At 49.0% G+C, this 21,769-nt stretch overlaps 1 protein-coding gene across 4 annotated transcripts in view; it reads left to right on the top strand.

The window, feature by feature from the left end:
• Positions 1-21,769, top strand: part of Pdzrn3 (PDZ domain containing ring finger 3) — a 211,842-nt gene that overhangs the window by 153,582 nt on the left and 36,491 nt on the right. Inside the window, exon 1 of one of the 4 annotated variants that reach the window (XM_046425618.2) lies at positions 20,744-21,238. The exons of the other annotated variants lie outside the window; for them this stretch is intronic. Coding sequence (XP_046281574.1) covers positions 21,170-21,238 — 69 coding nt within the window. The 5' untranslated portion in view covers positions 20,744-21,169. Of the gene's footprint in view, positions 1-20,743; positions 21,239-21,769 lie in introns of those variants that run through there. 4 annotated transcript variants of the gene reach the window in all.

Consider the following 21,769-nt stretch of genomic DNA (forward strand, 5'->3'; position numbering starts at 1 on the left):
CATAGGAATAAAAGTCCAGGTTGCCTCTTGCTGCACATTAACTAAATGGTCAATCCGACACTGTTTTGATTAAATTTACCTATTCAGTTACTTGTGTGTGAGATCAAAAGCTTGATTATATTACCGAATGCTGTGTGATTTTACACGCCATTCCCTTATTTAACAATGAGACACAGAGTGTGATTCACAATGAGACTGCCGGAAGAAAGAGGCGAAATAATTATTTTTTCAATATACAAGTCCTCATCATGATTCACAAATCAATGTGCGTCTGGGGAGGGTTTGCCCTGGCTGTGGATCAGGGACTTCCTGGTGGCCTCCTCTCATTTGCCTATGAATGCGAAACCTGGACACTCGGTTTGCCAGACAGGTTTCTCTCTCTTTCTCTTTTTTTAAAGAATGATGTTTAACTACAGCCACTGGGACCTAAATCAGCATCCAGTGCCCAAAGATGAATATTAATCAGATGCCAGGCCAGGAGTCCCTCCCCGGGTTTGACAGTTTAAAGGATCAGTTAGTTAATTAGAAGATGACATGGCACACCGGGTCCCCAGGCTCCGTCCTGCCTTCTGTCTCCTCTTTTCATTTTCCTCTTTGACAAGCTGGATTACATCATTACTTGGAGTTTCACTTGTTAGTCCCGCCATGAAATGAGAGTATGTTGAGCTTTAATTATCTGCGGTTTCTTCCTGCATCTCTGCAAAGACCAGCCTTAAAATGAAACTCAAAGAAACACACAGGAAGCGGCGGCTCAAAGGCCCGCGCACACCAGCCCTAGGAGTCCCGCACGCCATGCAGCTGGCCAGAGCCAGGGCTCTTTGTAGCCTCGGGAATTGGGCTGCGCTAGTCCTGGCAGCTGCTGGTCAACAGGACGGTGCCCATGGTGGCTTGTCCTCAGGTGTGGGTGTCATGTCAGGGTTCCCAAGGCTTCTCGGGCTTGAGGTGACAGATACCGTGAATGACATCTTTATGGGTGGCCACCAATTATGTTGCCCTGTGTCTCCTGCCCACTGCTGGCAGCCAAATGCACCCCAAAGTCTGGATCATTCTGCTCTAAATGTTTTTTTCTTATTATGATATTGTGCTTTTAGAATTTCTTTTTGACATGAAGTAGACCTGTGGTCCAAAGAGGAGTTGCAATCCCAGGGGAAGTAAGGTTCTCATTGGTATTTGGCTCTTCATTTTTTGCCAGGGCTTTGTGCATGCAAGGCAGGCACTCTGCCATCTGAGCTATACTCCCAGCCCACTTCTTTATCATTCATCTGTTGAAGGGCACCTAGGTTGGTTCCACAGTTTAGCCATTGTGGATTGAGCTGCTATAAACATCGATGAAGCTGTGTCCCTGTAGTGAGCTGTTTTTAAGTCCTTTCGGTACAGACCTAGGAGTGGGATAGCTGGGTCCCATAGTGTTCCATTCCCAGTTTTCTGAGGAATATCCGTTGTGCTCTCCAGAGTGGTTGCACCAGTTTGCAGTCCCGGCAGCAGTGTAAGAGTGAACCTTTCCCCCACATCCTCACATTTGGCTCTTTAACGAAGCTCTTCCTGAAGCCCTCGTTGGACTGAAGTCTCCCTCCTCTCTCCCTGTCCACTGCGTACATCTGCCGAGGCACGTTTGAAGCCCATGTCGCCATATAGTTCACGTGTCCGTGAGCCTCCAAGACCCCGCGGCTCCAGGGAAGGGCTTAGCACCCTCCCTCGCACACACGGATAATGAAAACTTTTAAAAAGGGAAGAAACTGAACTCCACAGAGCAGGCCTCAGTGTTGTGAGCCAGCCCCTGTCCCGGGGAGCTCGGTCCGGAGTGTCTCATCTGTCTTCATGACACTCCTGTGTGGTTAGATGCGGAAACGGAGCCTGAGGGAGAAACTCGGCAACGTTACTGTGTCCTGTGCTGAAGAGGCTGAGCTGGCATCACAGTGAGGTCCCCCCTGGCTGAACCTCAGTGGCAATACTTACATGGGGTGGTGGCACAGTGGGGTGTCGTCGGGTGTCAGGGGCATTTCCACCACACCTGCCCCGTCGTCAGTGTGTAAGAGAGGTGGCAAGGGGACAGCTGATGGCTGTGCTAGTGACTGTGCTGACTGCCTTAAAAACAGTGGCATTTGGTGCATCCACATGTGTTCAACAGAGAGGAAAGGAGCTGGCATGGGCTCCGTGGAGAAGGGGAGCGGACCGTGTCAGGACGACACAGAGGAGCTGGGGCACGAGGTTGGGTGTCATGGGGAGTCGAGGCAGGGGTGATGCCAAAGAGAAAGGCCATTAGCATGGTAGCCAAGAAGCTGGGCCATACCTCAGCCATGCCACCGGGCCACCCGCCGAGGACACAAGTCCCTCATCTTCTTGGACTAGGAGTTAATTGGGTCTAAATGGGTGGAGCTGGCGTTGCCTGTGGCCCTCTCTGTCCTCCTCGTTGAAACTTGCTCCTGGTCACGCCCGAGAGCTCGTCACGCCCCTAGACGGGGTACAGTAGGAGGAAGGGTCTGAGGGCAAACCAACCACTTGGGTGGAGGGGACAGACAGGGGAGGTGGTGCAGAGCCTGGAGAAAGGTGGCGGTGGACGGAAGGGACAGAGGAGGATGGGCCAGGGAGGATTCGAGAGTGTTTGGGACAGTTTTGGAAACCTCCTCGGGCCTGCCGAGGGGGATACAGGATGGAGGACCGCCTAGGAGCATTCACCTGCAAGGCCAAAGGACCCCGGTTCAGCGGCCAGAGAGGCCCCTTTCCTGTGTGACCAGGGAGAACAGGGGAGGGGAGACAGCCTCACCTGCGTGAGTAGGAAGGGCCATGGACTTGGTCTCTGACCCCAGGAAATTGGCACATGGAAAGGACGTGGATGCGTCTAGTACCCAAAAAATCATGTTTTTTAGAGGTGGGCAAGAGGCAGAGAGATTCAGCCCAGGTCTGTGAATCAGCCAGGAATCTGTCCATGCTGCGTCCTGTCACCAGAGAAGTGGGTGGAGTGGCCTGGAGAAGGCAGGAGCTGGGGTCAGCTCCTGGCTGCCCGATGGGAAGCTCAGGAGGCCAAGGACAGAGAGAGCCGAGGCGCACTATGTTCAAGGAACTGAGCCAGAGGCACTTGTCCTCCCTCCTTCCATGAGCCTGGCCGCCCCTCCCTCCTCAGGTAGGACAAGCAGACGGTTTCGTACCTTCCCCTCCAGCCTCCCAGGGCCACATGCCTATCAGAGGGCCAGGCTGGTACAGGGTACCCTGACAACCTCCTTTCTGTGTCCCCCTGCCATGACCTACCGGCAGGGGCATTCACCTGTAAGGGTGAACCCACGAACACTTAGGTGGACAGCAGGTGCTCACTTAATAAGCATTTAGCAAATACAATTTGTTCTGTTTCAACAATCCTTAGATTATGCTGAGTAGTTTTTCTCAGTTTTTTTCCCCCCAATGAAGGTAGTAACCGGTGAATTTTTTAGGTCTTATCAGCTAAAATGTGCATTTGTCCATTCTGATGGCCTCAGAAGTTTGTCATCTCACCAACCCAGGGAATCCAAACAATGGAGCGCCCTCAGTCCGTAGAGCACAAGGTCCTGGTAACAATGGGCAAGGGCCACTGTGCTGGTGTGTTGGGGCAAGGCTTTGAAGGAACAGCAACTGTCCCCCTGAGTATGTGTGTGTTCCTTTAATAAAATGCTTCTCCCGCATGGTGGGTCATGGCAGGTGGACACAGAAAGCAGGTGGCTGTTGGGGCACCCTGCCTTGAAGTGCATGAAGTCAGCCGTTAACGTTGCTCACCTTGTTGTTTAAATATGGTGGTTCCCGAGCTCCCAGGCATCTGCCCTGTGGGCCCACCTGAAAATGGAGGGGTCAGGCCCCCACACATAGGGATGCACATGAATGGCTTTATATCTTGGGGTGTGTGTGATATCTCTTCCCCTCTGGCAAGCCCCACTAACCATCAGATATAGCCTGTCAGGGACTATTTTAAATGACTGCCGTTTCCCCTGGGCTCTGGCAAAAGACCAGAATCCCAAGCTGGCCGCTCCTGTGATATAGTGCTCCCCCCCCCCATTTATAGTAGAGGGGACTTTATTAGCTTCTGGACACACATATATCCGTTTTCAAGATTAAGTACACTGCCAATAGTTCTTACCCAGCTCTCAAGTTCACTAACTTGTTATGTTTTCCCAGAGAATGTTAAAAAATCAGTACTGACGTTTGTGGGGGCATTTTTCTCTTAAAGCCAACCATTGGTTGTCATGTGTTTACTTACCTGGTCTCTGAAGTGCTGTTTTATGTACCAAGTAAATCCAGGGTGAAGCTTGGCAAGTAATTGCAGACTCCGAGGCCCATGAACCTATAGGTCCAGGTGAATCAGGAAGCCTCCGTTTGTGAGGGTTGTTTTTTTTTTTTTTTTCCTTCAAGGAAGTCTTTTCCTTGCGACTTGTTTATCTTCTGAGTGATTTTAAAATATTGGACTAGCTTCTCTTTGCTGCCCAAGTGGTCCATCCAGTGCAAGCCTCTCCTGTCCCCCTAATTCCTTTGGATGTGCATGGCTAGGTCACCTATGGCTTGATCACAGCTGTTCAGGAGGATGATCTACAACGGGGCTGTGTCCTGAACCCTGGGGTCTGACCCAGGATGAAAAGGAAAAGCAGACAGAAGATGCACTTGGGGTCCTGGTTTGAACTTGAGATCCTCCACAGTAACTACGAAGCAATTGGCCACTTGGGACCCTGAGCTCTGAATTCAGAGCTGGACCCTCCCTGCCTCTTCTCCTGGGCGGACCCCTCACCACTTCACACCCCCGATGCGCATGTCAATCACAGCCTCTCCACCATCCCTAATGCCTCCAAGGCCCCCACTCTTGTGGACCTGCCTTTCCTGGTCACATGGCCCAGGCTCGCAGCCTTCCAGGTGGCTCAGGCCTGGACTGTTTCTCTCTGTCAAATTCTCTCCATCTTGCACTGCCAGCTCACTCTGCGCCTGCACCAAGACGCAGCGGTAACCACAGCAGAACAAACGGCCCCGGGAGCTCCGCTCTGGTTTTCTGGGAGGGGCAGCCAGGAGAGGTGTCCCTCACTCCTCTGTCCCCCTCAGTCTACCCCTTCTTGCCTGGGGAAGGTCATAAGCTCCTTTTTTTTTTTTTAGAGTGAGAGAATTTTTTAGTATTTATTTTTTTAGTTCTCGGCGGACACAACATCTTTGTTTGTATGTGGTGCTGAGGATCGAACCTGGGCCGCACGCATACCAGGCGAGCGCGCTACCTCTTGAGCCACATCCCCAGCCCCCAGGTCGTAAGCTCCTTGAGCGCAGAGATGCACCATAGCATGTTGCCTGCATTTCTCGGTGGTATTTTAACACAGATGCTCAGTAAGTACTGGCTGGTTGGTGAATCGCTGTAACGGAAGTATTTATTGGTCATAAACTCTGACAGCTGGTCCAGGTCACCATTCAATCTCAGATCCTTAGTATAACATTGGCCTGCTTGAATGAAATGATCAGGAGGACAGGTGGACATGTTCCCGAGGGCCTAGTGCAGGGCAGGCAGCAGAGCACCTGGGAGCTGGAGATGGATTTGATGGGAGCAGGGGGTTGGCTTTCAGGTGCTTGGGTGCAGTCGACATCTCAGCAGGCAATGGGTGACGTGTAGGGATTCCAGTCAGGGCTCACGGGGTCCATAGAGCATAATGGAGTAAAAGGACTGGAGACATCCATCAGAAAGCAGAGCCAGGCAAGGGATCCAGACAGGGAAGGCTGTCAGTACAGGTGTGGGGAAGGCCACCGTGAGGCTGAAACTCGGTGCAGGTGGACGCTCCTTCCAGCCTGGTCAACGAGTGGCATCTCTGACTTAGTGGCATGGTGGAGTCTTTTTTTTATTTTGAAATTCATGATTTCCATAATTTTTCATACACAATAGTGATAGCAACTTTCCATTTGTAGCAGGGATTCAATTTGATTTCAAGGATGCATTTAAGTAAGAACAAGTGAGGAGTTTTAAAGGAAAATATTCTGAACACAGCAGCAGAGCCATTGGTGAGATGGTGGCTGTGGCCTAGGGCTAGAAGTTTGGAAGACCCCACGTGGACAGTTGCTGCAGAACCTGCCCCGGTCAGGGCTAAGAGACTGTTGGAGTTTGGCAGCTGGAGGCCACAGGGGAACTTGGAGCTGAGCTGGTGTCCCCAGTGGCCTCAAGCAAGGTGGCTACTCCATGAGGGCAGGATCACCATCCCATGCTCTCTAGACCTGTGTGTGGCTCACAGTAGGTGACCAGGGTGGAGATGGAAGCAACTGGCAGAAGGTCCAAGGCAAAGTGGTGGTTTCTGCCCACGCCACAGACAGCCGCCACACTGACCTCCCACCACCCGGCCAGTGTGGGGAGAGGCTGGGAACAGCCAGGTTCCCACACCCCCTCATGGAGTGAGCTCACCCGAGACAGTCTCCCTTCAGGGGAAGGAGGAGGTGGCCACGAGCAGCCGTCTGCACCTGTGGTCCTTTCCTGAGGCCCTCCCTTTTAGATTCTGATCTGTCACCAGCACCGCAGGCCCGGCAGCTGGGCAGCCTGAGAGATGCTGAGCAGTGGGGACCACGCAGCCCTTCTCCAGGGGACAGGTTTACCCTCTCTGGCTCACTTTTGTCATGTGGGAATGCAAAGTCCTGGGTGGCAGATCTTAGAAATCTATCAGATGATGTCAAAAATTTTTTTTCAAAAACAGACTTTAGGGGGCAGGTGCACATTCTGAAACGTTCCTGATTTTTTGAATTACCATCTAATGTAAAATCTTGACAATCCCATAACTGGTCCAGCCTCCAGTTTAAAACCTGTAACCAGCTTCTTCTTTTTCTTTTTAACTGAATGACTTGAGGTCACATCTCCTCTGCTCCCTGTCAATGGTTGTGACTTTGGGTGTCCCGTGACACTTTTTCAGGCTTCCTGTTCTCTGAATCTTACGCTAACAGAGGGTGTCCCCGAGCTTCTGATCCAGATTCGCCCCTTCCCTCCTGCCTGGGTCCTCTGTCCCTGCAGCTCAGCCTGGTTTGTCCCCAGTCACGAGGGTGTCTGGCACTGCCCTGCCTCTCTTCTCCTCTTTCTCCACTCTTCCCTCCTCTCCTTCTCTGCCGGCTCTCCTGCCAGTGTCCACGCTCAAATCTCCTTTCTCTCCGCCCACTGGACCCCCACATCCAAGGGTTGGAGAGGACCCCAAGGTTCCCACAGACCTGTAATAGCCATCCGCACAGCTGGGAGACTGTCCAGGGTCACGGAGCCACTGTCTGCCGCGCACACAGTTCAGAAACCTTTGAAGCGTCTGTCAAATTCACATGGGCACAGAAACTTCAGGAAGATGTGAGACGCTGCATAGTGGTCAGGCTGCTTGGTGGCTGGGAAGGTCAGAAGGGAGGATCCTGTCCCGAATGAGAGAGGGACTCCGTGGTTCCAGCCAGCCTTGCCCCGTCCTGTCGGGCAGGTCCCGTGTGGTGTTTACAGATTGTGCGTGTTGGCGAGGACCATCGTAGTTTGCTGTTTGCTAAATTGCTTTCTTGGCTGGCTCCTGCCATTTCAAAGTGTGCTCCTAGGCATCCACATCACTAATGAGGACATGAGGTCACACCCGCTTTGGGGTTATGCCAGCCAAATCCTGAGCTCATCTCTGGCAGTTGTGCACTGTGTGCTCTTGGGCAAATCACTTGGCCTCCCTGAGCTTCAGTTCCCTCCTGGGTAAAATGAGGAGAAAAGGGGTCACTACCCCATCATACTGTGAGTGTCAGAGAATTTTTGCTCAGTCTATAATAGTCTTGTGGGCAAATGATGGTCCAGAAGGTGAATCTAGTTAGTACAAGTCCATCTTCGCTGGGCTTGTAAACAATGCATGCAATATACCTATTATATGTGTGTATTTATATATATGAATTTCTTTTTTGGTACCATGCATAGACCCTAGGGGTGCTTACTTAACCCCTGAGCCACATCCTCACTCCATTTGTGTGTGTGTGTGTGTGTAATATATATATTAGAATTTTTTGAGACAAGATTTAAATTGCTTAGGGCCTTGCTAAGTTGCTGAGACTGGCTTTGAACTTTATCCTCCTGCCTGAGCCTCTGCAGACACTGGGGTTACAGGCGTGCACTACTGTGCTTGGCTATATTTTTATTTTTATTTTTATTTTTTTTAATTTTTTATTGTTGGCTGTTCAAAACATTACATAGTTCTTGATATATCATATTTCACAATTTGATTCAAGTGGGTTATGAGCTCCCATTTTTACCCCATATACAGATTGCAGAATCACATCAGTTACACATCCATTGATTTACATATTGCCATACTAGTGTCTGTTGTGTTCTGCTGCCTTTCCTATCCTCTACTATCCCCCTCCCCTCCCCTCCCCTCCCCTCTTCTCTCTCTGCTCCCTCTACTGACATTCGTTTGTCCCCCTTGTATTATTTTTCCCTTTCCCCTCACTTCCTCTTGTATGTACTTTTGTATAACTCTGAGGGTCTCCTTCCATTTCCATGCATTTTCCCTTCTCTCTCCCTTTCCCTCCCACCTCTCATCCCTGTTTAATGTTAATCTTCTTCTCATGCTCTTCGACCCTACTCTGTTCTTAGTTACTCTCCTTATATCAAAGAAGACATTTGGCATTTGTTTTTTAGGGATTGGCTAGCTTCACTTAGCATAATCTGCTCTAATGCCATCCATTTCCCTGTAAATTCTATGATTTTGTCATTTTTTAATGCAGAGTAATACTCCATTGTGTATAAATGCCACATTTTTTTTATCCATTCATCCATTGAAGGGCATCTAGGTTGGTTCCACAGTCTAGCTATTGTGAATTGTGCTGCTATGAACATCGATGTAGCAGTGTCCCTGTAGCATGCTCTTTTTAGGTCTTTAGGGAATAGACCAAGAAGGGGAATAGCTGGGTCAAATGGTGGCTCCATTCCCAGCTTTCCAAGAAATCTCCATACTGCTTTCCAAATTGGCTGCACCAATTTGCAGTCCCACCAGCAATGTACAAGTGTACCCTTTTCCCCACATCCTCACCAGCACTTGTTGTTGTTTGACTTCATAATGGCTGCCAATCTAACTGGAGTGAGGTGGTATCTTAGGGTGGTTTTGATTTGCATTTCTCTGACTGCTAGAGATGGTGAGCATTTTTTCATGTACTTGTTGATTGATTGTATGTCCTCCTCTGAGAAGTGTCTGTTCAGGTCCTTGGCCCATTTGTTGATTGGGTTGTTTGTTCTCTTATTGTCTAATTTTTTGAGTTCTTTGTATACTCTGGATATTAGGGCTCTATCTGAAGTGTGAGGAGTAAAGATTTGTTCCCAGGATGTAGGCTCCCTATTTACCTCTCTTATTGTATCTTTTGCTGAGAAAAAACTTTTTAGTTTGAGTAAGTCCCATTTGTTGATTCTAGTTATTAACTTTTGTGCTATGGGTGTCCTATTGAGGAATTTGGAGCCCGACCCCACAGTATGTAGATCGTAGCCAACTTTTTCTTCTATCAGACGGCGTGTCTCTGATTTGATATCAAGCTCCTTGATCCATTTTGAATTCACTTTTGTGCATGGCGAGAGAAAGGGATTCAGTTTCATTTTGTTGCATATGGATTTCCAGTTTTCCCAGCACCATTTGTTGAAGATGCTATCCTTCCTCCATTGCATGCTTTTAGCCCCTTTATCAAATATAAGATAGTTGTAGTTTTGTGGATTGGTTTCTGTGTCCTCTATTCTGTACCATTGGTCCACCTGCCTGTTTTGGTACCAGTACCATGCTGTTTTTGTTACTATTGCTCTGTAGTATAGTTTGAAGTCTGGTATCGCTATACCACCTGATTCACACTTCCTGCTTAGCATTGTTTTTGCTATTCTGGGTCTTTTGTTTTTCCATATGAATTTCATGATTGCTTTCTCTATTTCTACAAGAAATGCTGTTGGGATTTTGATTGGCATTGCATTAAACCTATAGAGAACTTTTGGTAATATCGCCATTTTGATGATGTTAGTTCTGCCTATCCATGAACAGGGTATATTTTTCCATCTTCTAAGATCTTCTTCTATTTCTCTCTTTAGGGTTCTGTAGTTTTCATTGTATAAGTCTTTCACCTCTTTTGTTAGGTTGATTCCCAAGTATTTTATTTTTTTTGAAGATATTGTGAATGGAGTGGTTGTCCTCATTTCCATTTCAGAGGCTTTGTCGCTGATATACAGGAATGCCTTTGATTTATGCGTGTTGATTTTATATCCTGCCACTTTGCTGAATTCATTTATTAGCTCTAATAGTTTCTTTGTAGACCCTTTTGGGTCTGCTAGGTATAGAATTATGTCATCTGCAAATAGTGATAATTTAAGTTCTTCTTTTCCTATTTTGATGCCTTTAATTTCTTTCGTCTGTCTAATTGCTCTGGCCAGTGTTTCGAGAACTATGTTGAACAGAAGTGGTGAGAGAGGGCATCCCTGTCTTGTTCCAGATTTTAGAGGGAATGCCTTCAATTTTTCTCCATTCAGAATGATGCTAGCCTGAGGCTTAGCATAGATTGCTTTTACAATATTGAGGTATGTTCCTGTTATCCCTAGTTTTTCTAGAGTTTTGAACATAAAGGGATGCTGTACTTTGTCGAATGCTTTTTCCGCATCTATCGAGATGATCATATGATTCTTATTTTTAAGTCTATTGATGTGGTGAATAACATTTATTGATTTCCGTATATTGAACCAGCCTTGCATCCCAGGGATGAATCCTACTTGATCATGGTGCACAATTTTTTTGATAAGTTTTTGTATCCGAGTGCCCAGAATTTTATTGAGGATTTTTGCATCTAGGTTCATTAGAGATATTGGTCTGTAGTTTTCTTTCTTTGAAGTGTCTTTGTCTGGTTTAGGTATCAGGGTGATGTTGGCCTCGTAGAATGAATTTGGAAGTTCTCCCTCTTTTTCTATTTCCCGAAGTAGCTTGAAAAGTATTGGTATTAGTTCCTCTTTAAAGGTTTTGTAAAACTCTGCTGTATACCCATCCGGTCCTGGGCTTTTCTTAGTTGGTAGTCTTTTTATGGTTTCTTCTATTTCCTCAATTGATATTGGTCTGTTTAGGTTGTCTATATCCTCCTGACTCAATCTGGGCAGATCATATGACTTAAGAAATTTACCTATGCCTTCACTATCTTCTAATTTATTGGAGTATAAGGATTCAAAATAATTTTTGATTATCTTCTGTATTTCTGAAGTGTCTGTTGTGATATTGCCTCTTTCATCCCGTATGTTAGTAATTTGAGTTCTCTCTCCTCTTCGCTAGCATGGCTAAGGGTCTGTCGATTTTGTTTATTTTTTCAAAGAACCAACTTTTAGTTTTGTCAATTTTTTCAATTGTTTCTTTTGTTTCGATTTCATTAATTTCAGCTCTGATTTTAATTATTTCTTGCCTTCTACTTCTTTTGCTGTTGTTTTGCTCTTCTTTTTCTAGGATTTTGAGATGAAGTATGAGATCATTTATTTGTTGGTTTTTTCTTTTTTTAAGGAATGAACTCCAAGCAATGAATTTTCCTCTTAGAACTGCTTTCAATGTGTCCCATAGATTCCGATATGTTGTGTCTGTGTTTTCATTAATCTCTAAGAATTTTTTAATTTCTTCCTTGATGTCTTCTATAACCCATTGATCGTTCAGTAACCTATTGTTCATTCTCCAAGTGATGTATTCTTTTCCCTTCCTTCTTTTATCATTGATTTTCAGTTCCATTCCATTATGATCAGATAGGATGCATGATATTATCTCTACTCCTTTATATTGTCTAAGAGTTTCCCTGTGACATAATATATGATCTATTTTTGAGAAGGATCCATGTGCTGCTGAGAAAAAAGTGTAACTGCTTGATGTTGGGTGGTATATTCTATATATGTCAATTAAGTCTAGGTTATTAATTGTGTTATTGAGTTCTATAGTTTCCTTATTCAACTTTTGTTTGGAAGATCTGTCCAGTGGTGATAGAGGTGTGTTGAAGTCTCCCATGATTATTGTATGGTGGTCTATTAGACTCTTGAACTTGAGAAGAGTTTGTTTGATGAACATAGCTGCACCATTGTTTGGGGCATATATATTTATGATTGTTATGTCTTGTTGGTGTATGGTTCCCTTGAGCAGTATGTAGTGTCCCTCTTTATCCCTTTTGATTAACTTTGGCTTGAAATCTATTTTATTTGATATGAGTATGGATACTCCTGCTTGTTTCCGAAGTCCATATGAGTGATATGATTTTTCCCAACCTTTCACCTTCAGCCTATGTATGTCTTTTCCTATCAAATGCGTCTCCTGTAGGCAGCATATTGTTGGGTCTTGTTTTGTGATCCATTCTACTAGCCTGTGTCTCTTGATTGGTGAGTTTAAGCCATTAACATTTAGGGTTATTATTGAGATATGGGTTGTTCTTCCAGCCATATTTGTTTATTTATGTTACTAAACATGGTTTGTTTTCCTCTTTGATTATTTTCCCCCCTTTAGTGTCCTACCTCCCACTGTTGGTTTTCATTGTTATTTTCCATTTCCTCTTCCTGTAATGTTTTGCCAAGGATGTTTTGAAGAGATGGTTTTCTAGCTGCAAATTCTTTTAACTTTTGTTTATCGTGGAAGGTTTTAATTTCATCTTCCATCCTGAAGCTTAATTTCGCTGGAAACACAATTCTTGGTTGGAACCCATTTTCTTTCAGTGTTTGAAATATGTTATTCCAGGATCTTCTAGCTTTCAGAGTCTGTGTTGAAAGATCAGCTGTTATCCTGATTGGCTTACCCCTAAATGTGATCTGCTTCCTTTCTCTTGTAGCTTTTAAAATTCTCTCCTTATTCTGTATGTTGGGCATCTTCATTATAATGTGTCTAGGTGTGGGTCTCTTATGATTTTGCACATTCGGCGTCCTGTAGGCTTCTAGGATTTGGGGTTCTGTCTCATTCTTCAAGTCTGGGAAGTTTTCTCGTATTATTTCATTGAATAGATTGCTCATTCCTTTGGTTTGAAACTCTGTCCCTTCCTGTATCCCAATGACTCTTAAATTTGGTCTCTTGATGTTATCCCATATTTCTTGGATGTTCTGCTCATGGTTTCTTAACAGTCTTGCTGAGCTGTCTATGTTCTTTTCAAGTTGAAATACTTTATCTTCATTGTCTGATGTTCTGTCTTCTAAGTGTTCTACTCTGCTGGTAGTATTCTCAATTGAGTTTTTAAGTTGGCTTATTGCTTCCTGCATTTCTAGGATTTCTGTTTGTTTGTTTTTTATAACCTCTATTTCCCTGTATAGTTGATCTTTTGCTTCTTGGATTTGTTTATGTAATTCATTGTTGAAGTGATCTTTCATTGTCTGATTTTGCTGTCTGATGTCTTCCTTGAGACTCCAGATCATCTGAAGCATGTATATCCTGAATTCTTTATCTGACATTCCATCTGCTGCAGCTATTACCTCTTCTAACGTTGAGTTGACCTGCAATGCTTGTGGTCCTTTCTTTCCTTGTCTCTTCATACTGTTCGCGTTCCTTTCTACTTGGTGAAACTGTTGTGCTATTGAATTTTCCCCCTATATATTTATATTGGTCTTGTATAGTTGCAAAGTCTCCCTCGCAGGCGCGGGCGGCGGCTCTGTCCCTCTGCGGGCCGCTAGGCTTGTTCTGTCGGTGGTCACAGTTCTGTCTACTTTGCAGGCGCAGGCAGCGGCACTGCCCCTCTGCAGGCCTCTGGGGCTGTACTGCCAATGGGTCGCAGGTGCGCCTACCTTGCAGGCGCGGGGGGGGGGGGCGGCTCTACCCTTCCTCAGGCCACTGGGCCTGTTCTGTCTCTTGGTTGCAGGTCTGGCCTGTTCTGATGGTGGTCACAGTTCCGTCTACCTTGCAGGCGCTGGGGGGAGGGGGCGGCTCTGCCTCTCAGCAGGTCGCTGCTCCTCTTCTGCTGGTGGGTTGCAGGCCCGCCTACCTTGCAGGAGTGATTGGAAGCTCTGTCCCGCCGCGGGCCACTGGGCCTTTTCTGTCGGTGGTCACAGTTCCCCTACCTGGCAGGCGCGGGGGGTGTGGGGCGGCTCTGCCCCTCAGCAGGCCGCTGGGCCTGCTCTGTGCGTGGTCACAGTTCCCTCTACTTTGCCGGCACAGGGGGAGGGGGCGGCTCAGCCTCTCAGCAGGCCGCTGCTCCTCTTCTGCCGGTGGGTCGCAGGCCTGCCTACCTTGCAGGAGTGATTGGAAGCTCTGTCCCGCTGCGGGCCCCTGGGCCTTTTCTGTCCGTGGTCACCGTTCCACCTACCTGGCAGGCGCGGGGGGTGTGGGGCGGCTCTGCCCCTCAGCAGGCTGCTGGGCCTGCTCCGTGCATGGTCACAGTTCCCTCTACTTTGCCGGCACAGGGGGATGGGGCGGCTCAGCCTCTCAGCAGGCCGCTGCTCCTCTTCTGCTGGTGGGTCGCAGGCCCGCCTACCTTGCAGGAGTGATTGGAAGCTCTGTCCCACCGCGGGCCACTGGGCCTTTTCTGTCGGTGGTCACCTGGCAGGCGCGGGGGGTAGGGGGTGGCTCTGCCCCTCAGCAGGCCGCTGGCCCTGCTCTGTGCGTGGTCACAGTTCCCTCTACCTTGCCGGTGCAGGGGGAGGGGGCGGCTCCTTGGCTATATTTTTAAATGATTGTCATACACGTACCTACTTCATAGACTTGATTTTCCTTCTTGGCTTCTTTATAAAACATGCAGTGCTTACTCTCTGGCCCCTTGTGAGCCAGGCTGCTGACCCTGGCACTGGAACTTGCCGGAAGGTTTGTCTTTGTGGACCCCTGGAGACTGTTCTGAGCATCTCATGGGCTCTAGCTCATCCAACAAGCTCTTGCCCTACAGGTCTGGGCAGTGTCTCCCCACTGTGAGGTGGAGCCACTTCCCTGGAGGCCTCGAGTTGCCCCCACTCTCTGCCCTTTCCACCCCCGAGGGGCCTGCGCTACAGCCACTGCCCCTGGCCTCCCAGGCGCTCACCCTTGCTGATGGCAGCCTTGAGGCCTCCTGGGCTGGGGCTTGTTCTGCGGATGGTGTATCAGACGCCCTTTCCCTGGGAGTCCGCATCTGTTGGGGAAATGGACACACCTCTATGTCCCCCATGCCTGGGAGAAGCACGGGCACCATCCATGTGTCACGGGACCTCAGAGGGGTGTCCCTGAGGCCACAGGCCCATCAGAAAACTAGGGCTTTCTTCAGAGACTGGGTGGTTGGAGCTGCTTCCTGCCACTGCCAAGGACAGGCACCTGGGCCCTGGAGTCCCATTACAGGTCCCTGTGGCTCAGGCTGCATTCCTGACCAGCAGCTGGTCAGATCTTGGAGACACGCTTGCCCACCTGCATGACGTTCATGGGCAGCTGGGGTGGGCACCCTGCCCTCACCTGCTTCCTTAACACATGTGCCACCTCCCCAAGGAGCTTCAGGTAGAAACAGCGAGGCCCGGGTCTCTGGGTATCCATCAGGTGCCTTCAACCCAGGGAAACAGCCTTTGAGAAAGTGAACGGTGAGGTTCCAGCCACCTCCTGAGCTCAGGCTGGCCAGAGCCAAAGCCAAATCCACTGCAGCTGCCAGGTGTTGTTTTATTTTTTAAGTCATTTGGCTTCTCTATGCCTTCTGACATACTCGAAGCTGGTTTTCTGCTTGCTTTGATGGCAGGTTCTCATTCACACTTGGATTTCTAACAGTCTCTTGCTCCTTGTTCCACAACCATGGCCACTCGCTAACTGGGGTTCAGACAAGCTGTTGAAGAGTCACCTTGACTTGGGAGGGTTAACTAGAAGTCACTGAACCATCCCTTGACTGATTCTGAATCTCTGCCCATGACTAGTTTTAAAACACGGAGGACTGATTGTCCTACCAGCAAAGGGAAAAATGCTTTGTGCGGGTATATGGCCTGGACCTTCTCGTGGGAGCAGACTTCTCTCTCCGTGTTGGACACTGTGTTGTATCCTCAGAGCCCAAAACAGCCCCCGGTGCCACACAGGACGTTAATGAGCATCTGACGCTGAATTTAGTCAGAAGCTATTTACCAAGCACCCTCCCAGGAAGGAGCTGGGACCCTGGCCTTGTACTGAAAGAGCCGTGTCCAGGGAGGAAGAGAGTGAGGCAAACCCAAGATGACCCCTGCATGTCAGTCACCTGTGGGAGGTGCACAGGCTGTGCAGGGGCACACCAGGCCACACGTGTGCAGAAGTGGAGGTGTGAGGTTAAGCGCTAGGACACCAGTGTGCAGGTCCTGAGGGGGACACAGACGAGGCCCTGCAGAGTAGGAGGGGCCACACATATGGGAGCTGCAGTTGTGTCCTGAGGAGGTGGACAGGTCAGCTCTGCGTGTGTACACACGTGTATGTGTGTGTGTGTGTGTGTGTGTGTGTGTATGCGTGCACACAGGATTCCTCTAGCCATAGTGCACAGTCCAAACTGAAGCAAGAAGGAGTTGGAAGTAGAAGGACTAGTTAGCAAATCAGGGTGACCCAGAAGGAAGCCGGGAAGAGCCCGAGGAGAGGCGGGCGAGCCAGCACTCTCTTACCAGGTACTTGGCAGATAAGGGGCAGGAGGAATCCATCCCATGATGAGCTGGTGGCCCCAAGGGTGGCATTGCACTTGCCATTGCTCCGGGGGGGACTCATTTGCCTCCTTGGCTTTTCACACAGCTCCTCCCAGAATCCCACGAGGCTCTGCTGAGGTTTGCAGTTTGACAAGACCATGCTCCTCCTCCACTGGGGAACCAGGGGTCACCTTTCAGATGTCAGTAGGTAGCCCCGTCACCTGCTGCACACCCTGCGCTTGAACTGGGTAGCTTACTCAGCCAGGACGCCTAGGTGAGCTCCCGTGGCCACCGCTGGCTCAGCAGCGTCCTGGTGACTTCATCAGGGAAGAATGGAGATGAAGGCTGTTCCCGGCACCCTCGGCCTCTTCTCTCTACATGTCGCACTGTGGGTTTCATGGGGGTTTTTGTTTTGTTTTGTTTTTTGGTGACCGTGTTTTGCACTTTATTCTTAACTTACACGAAGGCAGGACGAGGTAGGCGTCTGCTCCCACAGAGCCCAGGGACCATACCCTGTGCCCTGGAGAGCTTTTCAGGGCGATTATAACAGGAAAAGCCGTTCCGCATCTTCGTCCAACAATGCGTGCCTTTGTGCTGCCGGTAGTTTCTCATTTTTCCTGGGACAGCTGTTCCCTCCGGCCCAGTTCCATTACAAACAACTTCCTGTGGCCAGCAGACCCTCCGGGCCCCACGCTGCCCCTCGCACCAGTGTTACTAAATACCCGCGGGTCAGCCTTCCTTCTTGCATTTTTTTCTTACCCTGTCCAAGCAACATTTTGAAAATGCAGCAGTGTTCAGAATGTGCTAGATGGTGAGGCCCAGTAAAGGGTGCTCTGCGTGCAGACAACCACTTCGACCATCTTGATTCAGGCACAGTGGGTGTGCACGTGGTGTGCATCGTTGGTGCCAAGTGTCATATGAACTGACAGGTGGCCTCTGTCTCCGTCCTCTCCGTCCCCTCCCCCACCCATTCCAGCAGGAGGCCTTTAGCATCCTTCTAAGATATTTTTAAAGTGTGGCCAGGAGTCCTTGGAGGTTCTGGACCCTTGTTTCCGGGGATCTAAAAGATCAAAGCCATTTCGACCAAGGTACCAAGACGTCCTTTCCCCCTCACTCTTTAAGAGTGTGCAGTGCAGGAGAGTCTTCCTGAGACTGTGGCAAGGTCACAGGCATCCGAATGCAGAAGCAAGGGGGAAAATCCAGATGTCTTCAGATCTGTTAGGCCTCAAAGAGCTAGTGGGAGATAGAAAGCACTGCCCTTTCCCTCAAATTAAATTCCATTTTGGAAAATGCAGCGATACTATATACATTACTATGGGATGGGTTTGTATTGCTATTTAACGTGAGTGAACAAATGCTTTTAAGCTTGATTGTCTCTACTGTGAGAAATATTGGTAGATATAATCCATAAAAAATAGTCGTTTTTTGAGGTGCTCAACTGTCAGTCTAGAAAGATTCCTGAGTTCAAAAAGTCTGAGTAGAAGGAGGTCTTTAGGTTCTCCCACCACTTAGCTTGGGCTCAGTTTGACACTTCTTGGGGGGTGTGCAGAAATTAAAAAACTGCGCGAAGCCACGCCCCTTGTGCAAAGGTATTCAAAGGCCTGCCACGTAAAGATAAGGGAGCCAGCAATGACTGGAAGTCTCCCCCTCCCGGGGACACCTGCAACTTGGCTTTCCTCCTCTTCTGGGTTCCGTTGGCCTGTTTGGCTGTCACTTATGGGTCCGTGAGATAGCCAGGCCACCCTCAGTGACTCGGCCAGTCAGCGTGTCCCTGAACATGTCTGCAGAGCCCGGTGGTGGGAATTCAGACACAGTCCCTGCCCACAGGAGGCTGCGATGCTGGCACAAGGAGAGCCAGGGACCACAGAGACACAAGTGGACAGGGTCGTTGCTGACTCGGAAAGGGCTGCCCAGGGAATGTGCGGCATGAGAGGGCCGGCCACGGAGACCGGAGGGAGTCGGGCACGAAACCCAGCAAGGGCTTTGCTCAGGAAGCTTGCTTTGAGCTGAGCCTGGGGATTTGGGGTTGGTGAGGAAGAGGATGGAAGGCCATCCCTTCAGAGGGGCCCTGAGGCTGGCTTTGAACTCCAAACCTGCTGGAGACGCTGGTAGATAAAGCTCGAGCTCGCAGGGCCTGGGTCTGGGGCTTTAATCCAGGTGTAAGGGGAGCCTCTGGAGGGTTTTTAAGCAAGTGGCAAAATGATCCTGTTGCTCTATAAAGGGCAGCCTGGTGGCTGTGGAGAATGAGTGGACGGAGGAGACGGTGGAGGTGAGGTAGGAGAAGGAGTCTCTCTGTTTTGGGGTGTTTTTTTTTTTTTTGGTACTGAGAATTGAACCCAGGAGCACTTAACCACTGAGCCACCTCCCCAGCCTTTTTTTATGTCTTATTTAGAGATAAGGTCTTGCTGAGTTGCTAAGTGCCTCGATAAGTTGCTGAGGCTGGCTTTGAACTCACAAACCTCCTGCCTCAGACTCCCAAGCCACTGGAATTACAGATATGGCCACCACGCCCAGCCAGGAGGGGTCTCTTGTCATCATCCACATGACAGCAGGTGGTGATGCCATGTGGGGCCACAGGCAGAAGCGGAGGGTCTTGAGATCTAGCTTGGGATGGAACAAGCCAGACCTGCTGAGGGTCTGGGTATGGGGACAGGGGAGGGGACAGGCAGCTTTTGTTTCCTTGAGTCCTGGCTGCAGACCTCTGCAGGAGAGTTGGTTGCATCCCTGTGGTTGGGCCACTAGGACCCTGGTGCCAACAACCTGCTCACATATCAGAGCAAGCCAGCTGCCGACCCGCCTGTGGCTCCCTTTCCTGGCGGTGACACCAGGTGATGGTCTGCACTGCACACTCCCTCTCTCGCATGTCGGGGCTGTGAGCTGGTCCCAGCAAGTCAGGGCGCCTCATCATCTGTGTCTGAGAAATGGGACCAGATGCATCTGCTGGCCATCAGCCCAAGCAGGATTTTATTGGGCCGGGTTTGCTCACGTCTCAGGTGTGTCTCAGCTCCCAGAAAAAGGAGCATTATTCTTCAGGCCCTGTGATGCCCCTCGACGGGACGTGGGAGTCCTCCTCAGACAGTTCAGCCTTTATCAGATGAAGGGGGTGGTGAAGGCTCGAGAAGCAGCTGGTGAGAATTTCAACCAGCAGCCAGTTTGGTTGAGAAAAGGTACCTGTGTGTGTCATTCCAGCAGTAGAGCAATCATTAATAAAACCAAAGCTCTGTTAAGGGCTGTCAGCCTCAGGGTTAGGGATCTAGCTCAGTTGGTTGAGTGCTTGCCTCGCATGCACAAGGCCCTGGGTTCAATGCCCAGCACCACAATAAATAAATAAATAAAGTTGTCAGTCTTGAAGGGCATAGTAGCGCCCATCTGTAATCCCAGTAGCTCAGGAGGCTGAGGAAGGAGGATCGCGAGTTCAAAACCAGCCTCAGCAACAAGTAAGGTGCTAAGCAACTCAGGGAGACCCTGTCTCTAAATAAAATACAAAATAGGGATGGGGATGTGGCTCCGTGGTCAAGCGCCCCTGATCAATCCCTGGTACCCCCCAACCCCCCCCCAAAAAAAAAGAAAGCTGTCAGTCTTACACCATGATGCAGTTCAGCCAGGTTCAGACTTCACTGATGTCTTTGTTCACCTTCTCTGTCTCCATTTCCTTGACACATGTCTCAGGGTGGAGGTGTGGAAGTTTAGGCAGGTGTGGAAATCAGCCCCATGTCTGCAGTGACCAGTGCCCCTCAGCTCAGCAGTGTGAGCGCTGAATTGTCTTCAGCATCTGTATGCCCGTGTGATGCACACAACTAGCTCCTTCTGTGCCTTCCACAAATAACTTTGTGCCCCTTGGAATTGAGGACACCTTTTGGTAATGATGATCTGCTTGCTCACCTGTAAGGCAGCCTCTTACACCCCCACCCCCACCCCAGCTGCTTTGCATATTCATGGATCTATCTTGTGATTTAAATTTTTATATTTCATTCCTACACAGAGTATTTTCCCCACAACTTTGCATGGTGCTAAATATTATAGGAACATTATTCCAAACATGTCCTTTCCATAAAACCTGTTTATATGCTATCATTATCTGCCGCATTAAATACATTTTATATCATCAGACATTTTATGATATATTTAAAAATGAATTCATACGTAGCAGAAACGCATTAGGGATTATCCTAAGAGACCTTGCTCGAAATGCAGACATGTTTGTTTGTAACTGCCAGAAAATGGCTTGCAGAATTGTTAGTGTCTTTTATTATTCCCTACCACTGGAGCACTTGCTTGTTAATTAGAGAAATTTCAACTGTCATAGTTGGCAATTATAGCTTCTGTATCATTGTCTGTTATGAATAGTCAATGAGAGCTGATTAATATGCATGAGCAGCAGTATATATAGCGTGCACATTGGGCCAGAATCCAGCTGCCAGAGTCGCTCAGAGGAGGGATCAGGAGTGTGTGTGTATGTGTGTGTCTGCCTGTGTGTGTGCGTGCTTGCAGCCAGGGAAGACAGGCAGGCGTGCAGGGGGCTGAGTGGTTTTCCCGCGAGGGAGAGGGACACCAGCGTGAAGGCTGCAGCCGCCGGCTCACCTGAGGCTCTTGCAGACAGCATCAATGCCTGCGCGCTGAGGGAGCTGCCTTTCCCGGTGCTGGCGGGACTAACCTTGCTCTGCCGTTTCTCTAAACATGGGATGCAGTTTGTGCAGCCTGCAAAAGCAAGAGGAGCAGTACAAATTACTCTATGAAGTTTGTCAGGTAACGCGTGGCGTTTTGTTCCAGAGACGGGCGCAGGCACACATCTGGCTGGGCGTCAGTCACTGCCAGGGAAGGAATTGGGGATCTGGGTGTATGTTTTGTGTTCCAAAGGAGCCAGCCTTTCTGACCTGCTCTGCATCTTTTTCTATTAAATCTCCGAGGAAATTTCCCTGCCAGAGGCACTTCAGTGCCCAGATTTGAGAATCTGAATAGATGTTGATGGTCGTGAAACAGGTTTCCAGCCATCCTGTCACAGAACGCGTTTAGCGGCTGATCTCTCTGCAGAGCGTCCAGCTGGAAGGGTCAAAGAGTGGTCACGCACCCTTTGAACAAGTTGGGGGAGACAGGACGATGAGGCACGCCTGCAGGGTCTTGTCTCTGTTTACAAGTGGTCCCGAGGCAGAGAGTCCTGCTCCCTTCTCTCAGCAACTTCTCTGCACAGGACATGGGGGGCAGATCTGTGCTTCACCTTTGCCATTTCTGTACCTCTCTCTCAGAAAATTTTAACTTCAGGATCCGGTGACTTGATCC

This window comes from Marmota monax, unplaced genomic scaffold, assembly GCF_021218885.2.
Source record: "Marmota monax isolate L192 unplaced genomic scaffold, Marmota_monax_Labrador192_F-V1.1 WCK01_AAM20220418_F8-fsc00028, whole genome shotgun sequence".
NCBI lineage: Eukaryota > Metazoa > Chordata > Mammalia > Rodentia > Sciuridae > Marmota > Marmota monax.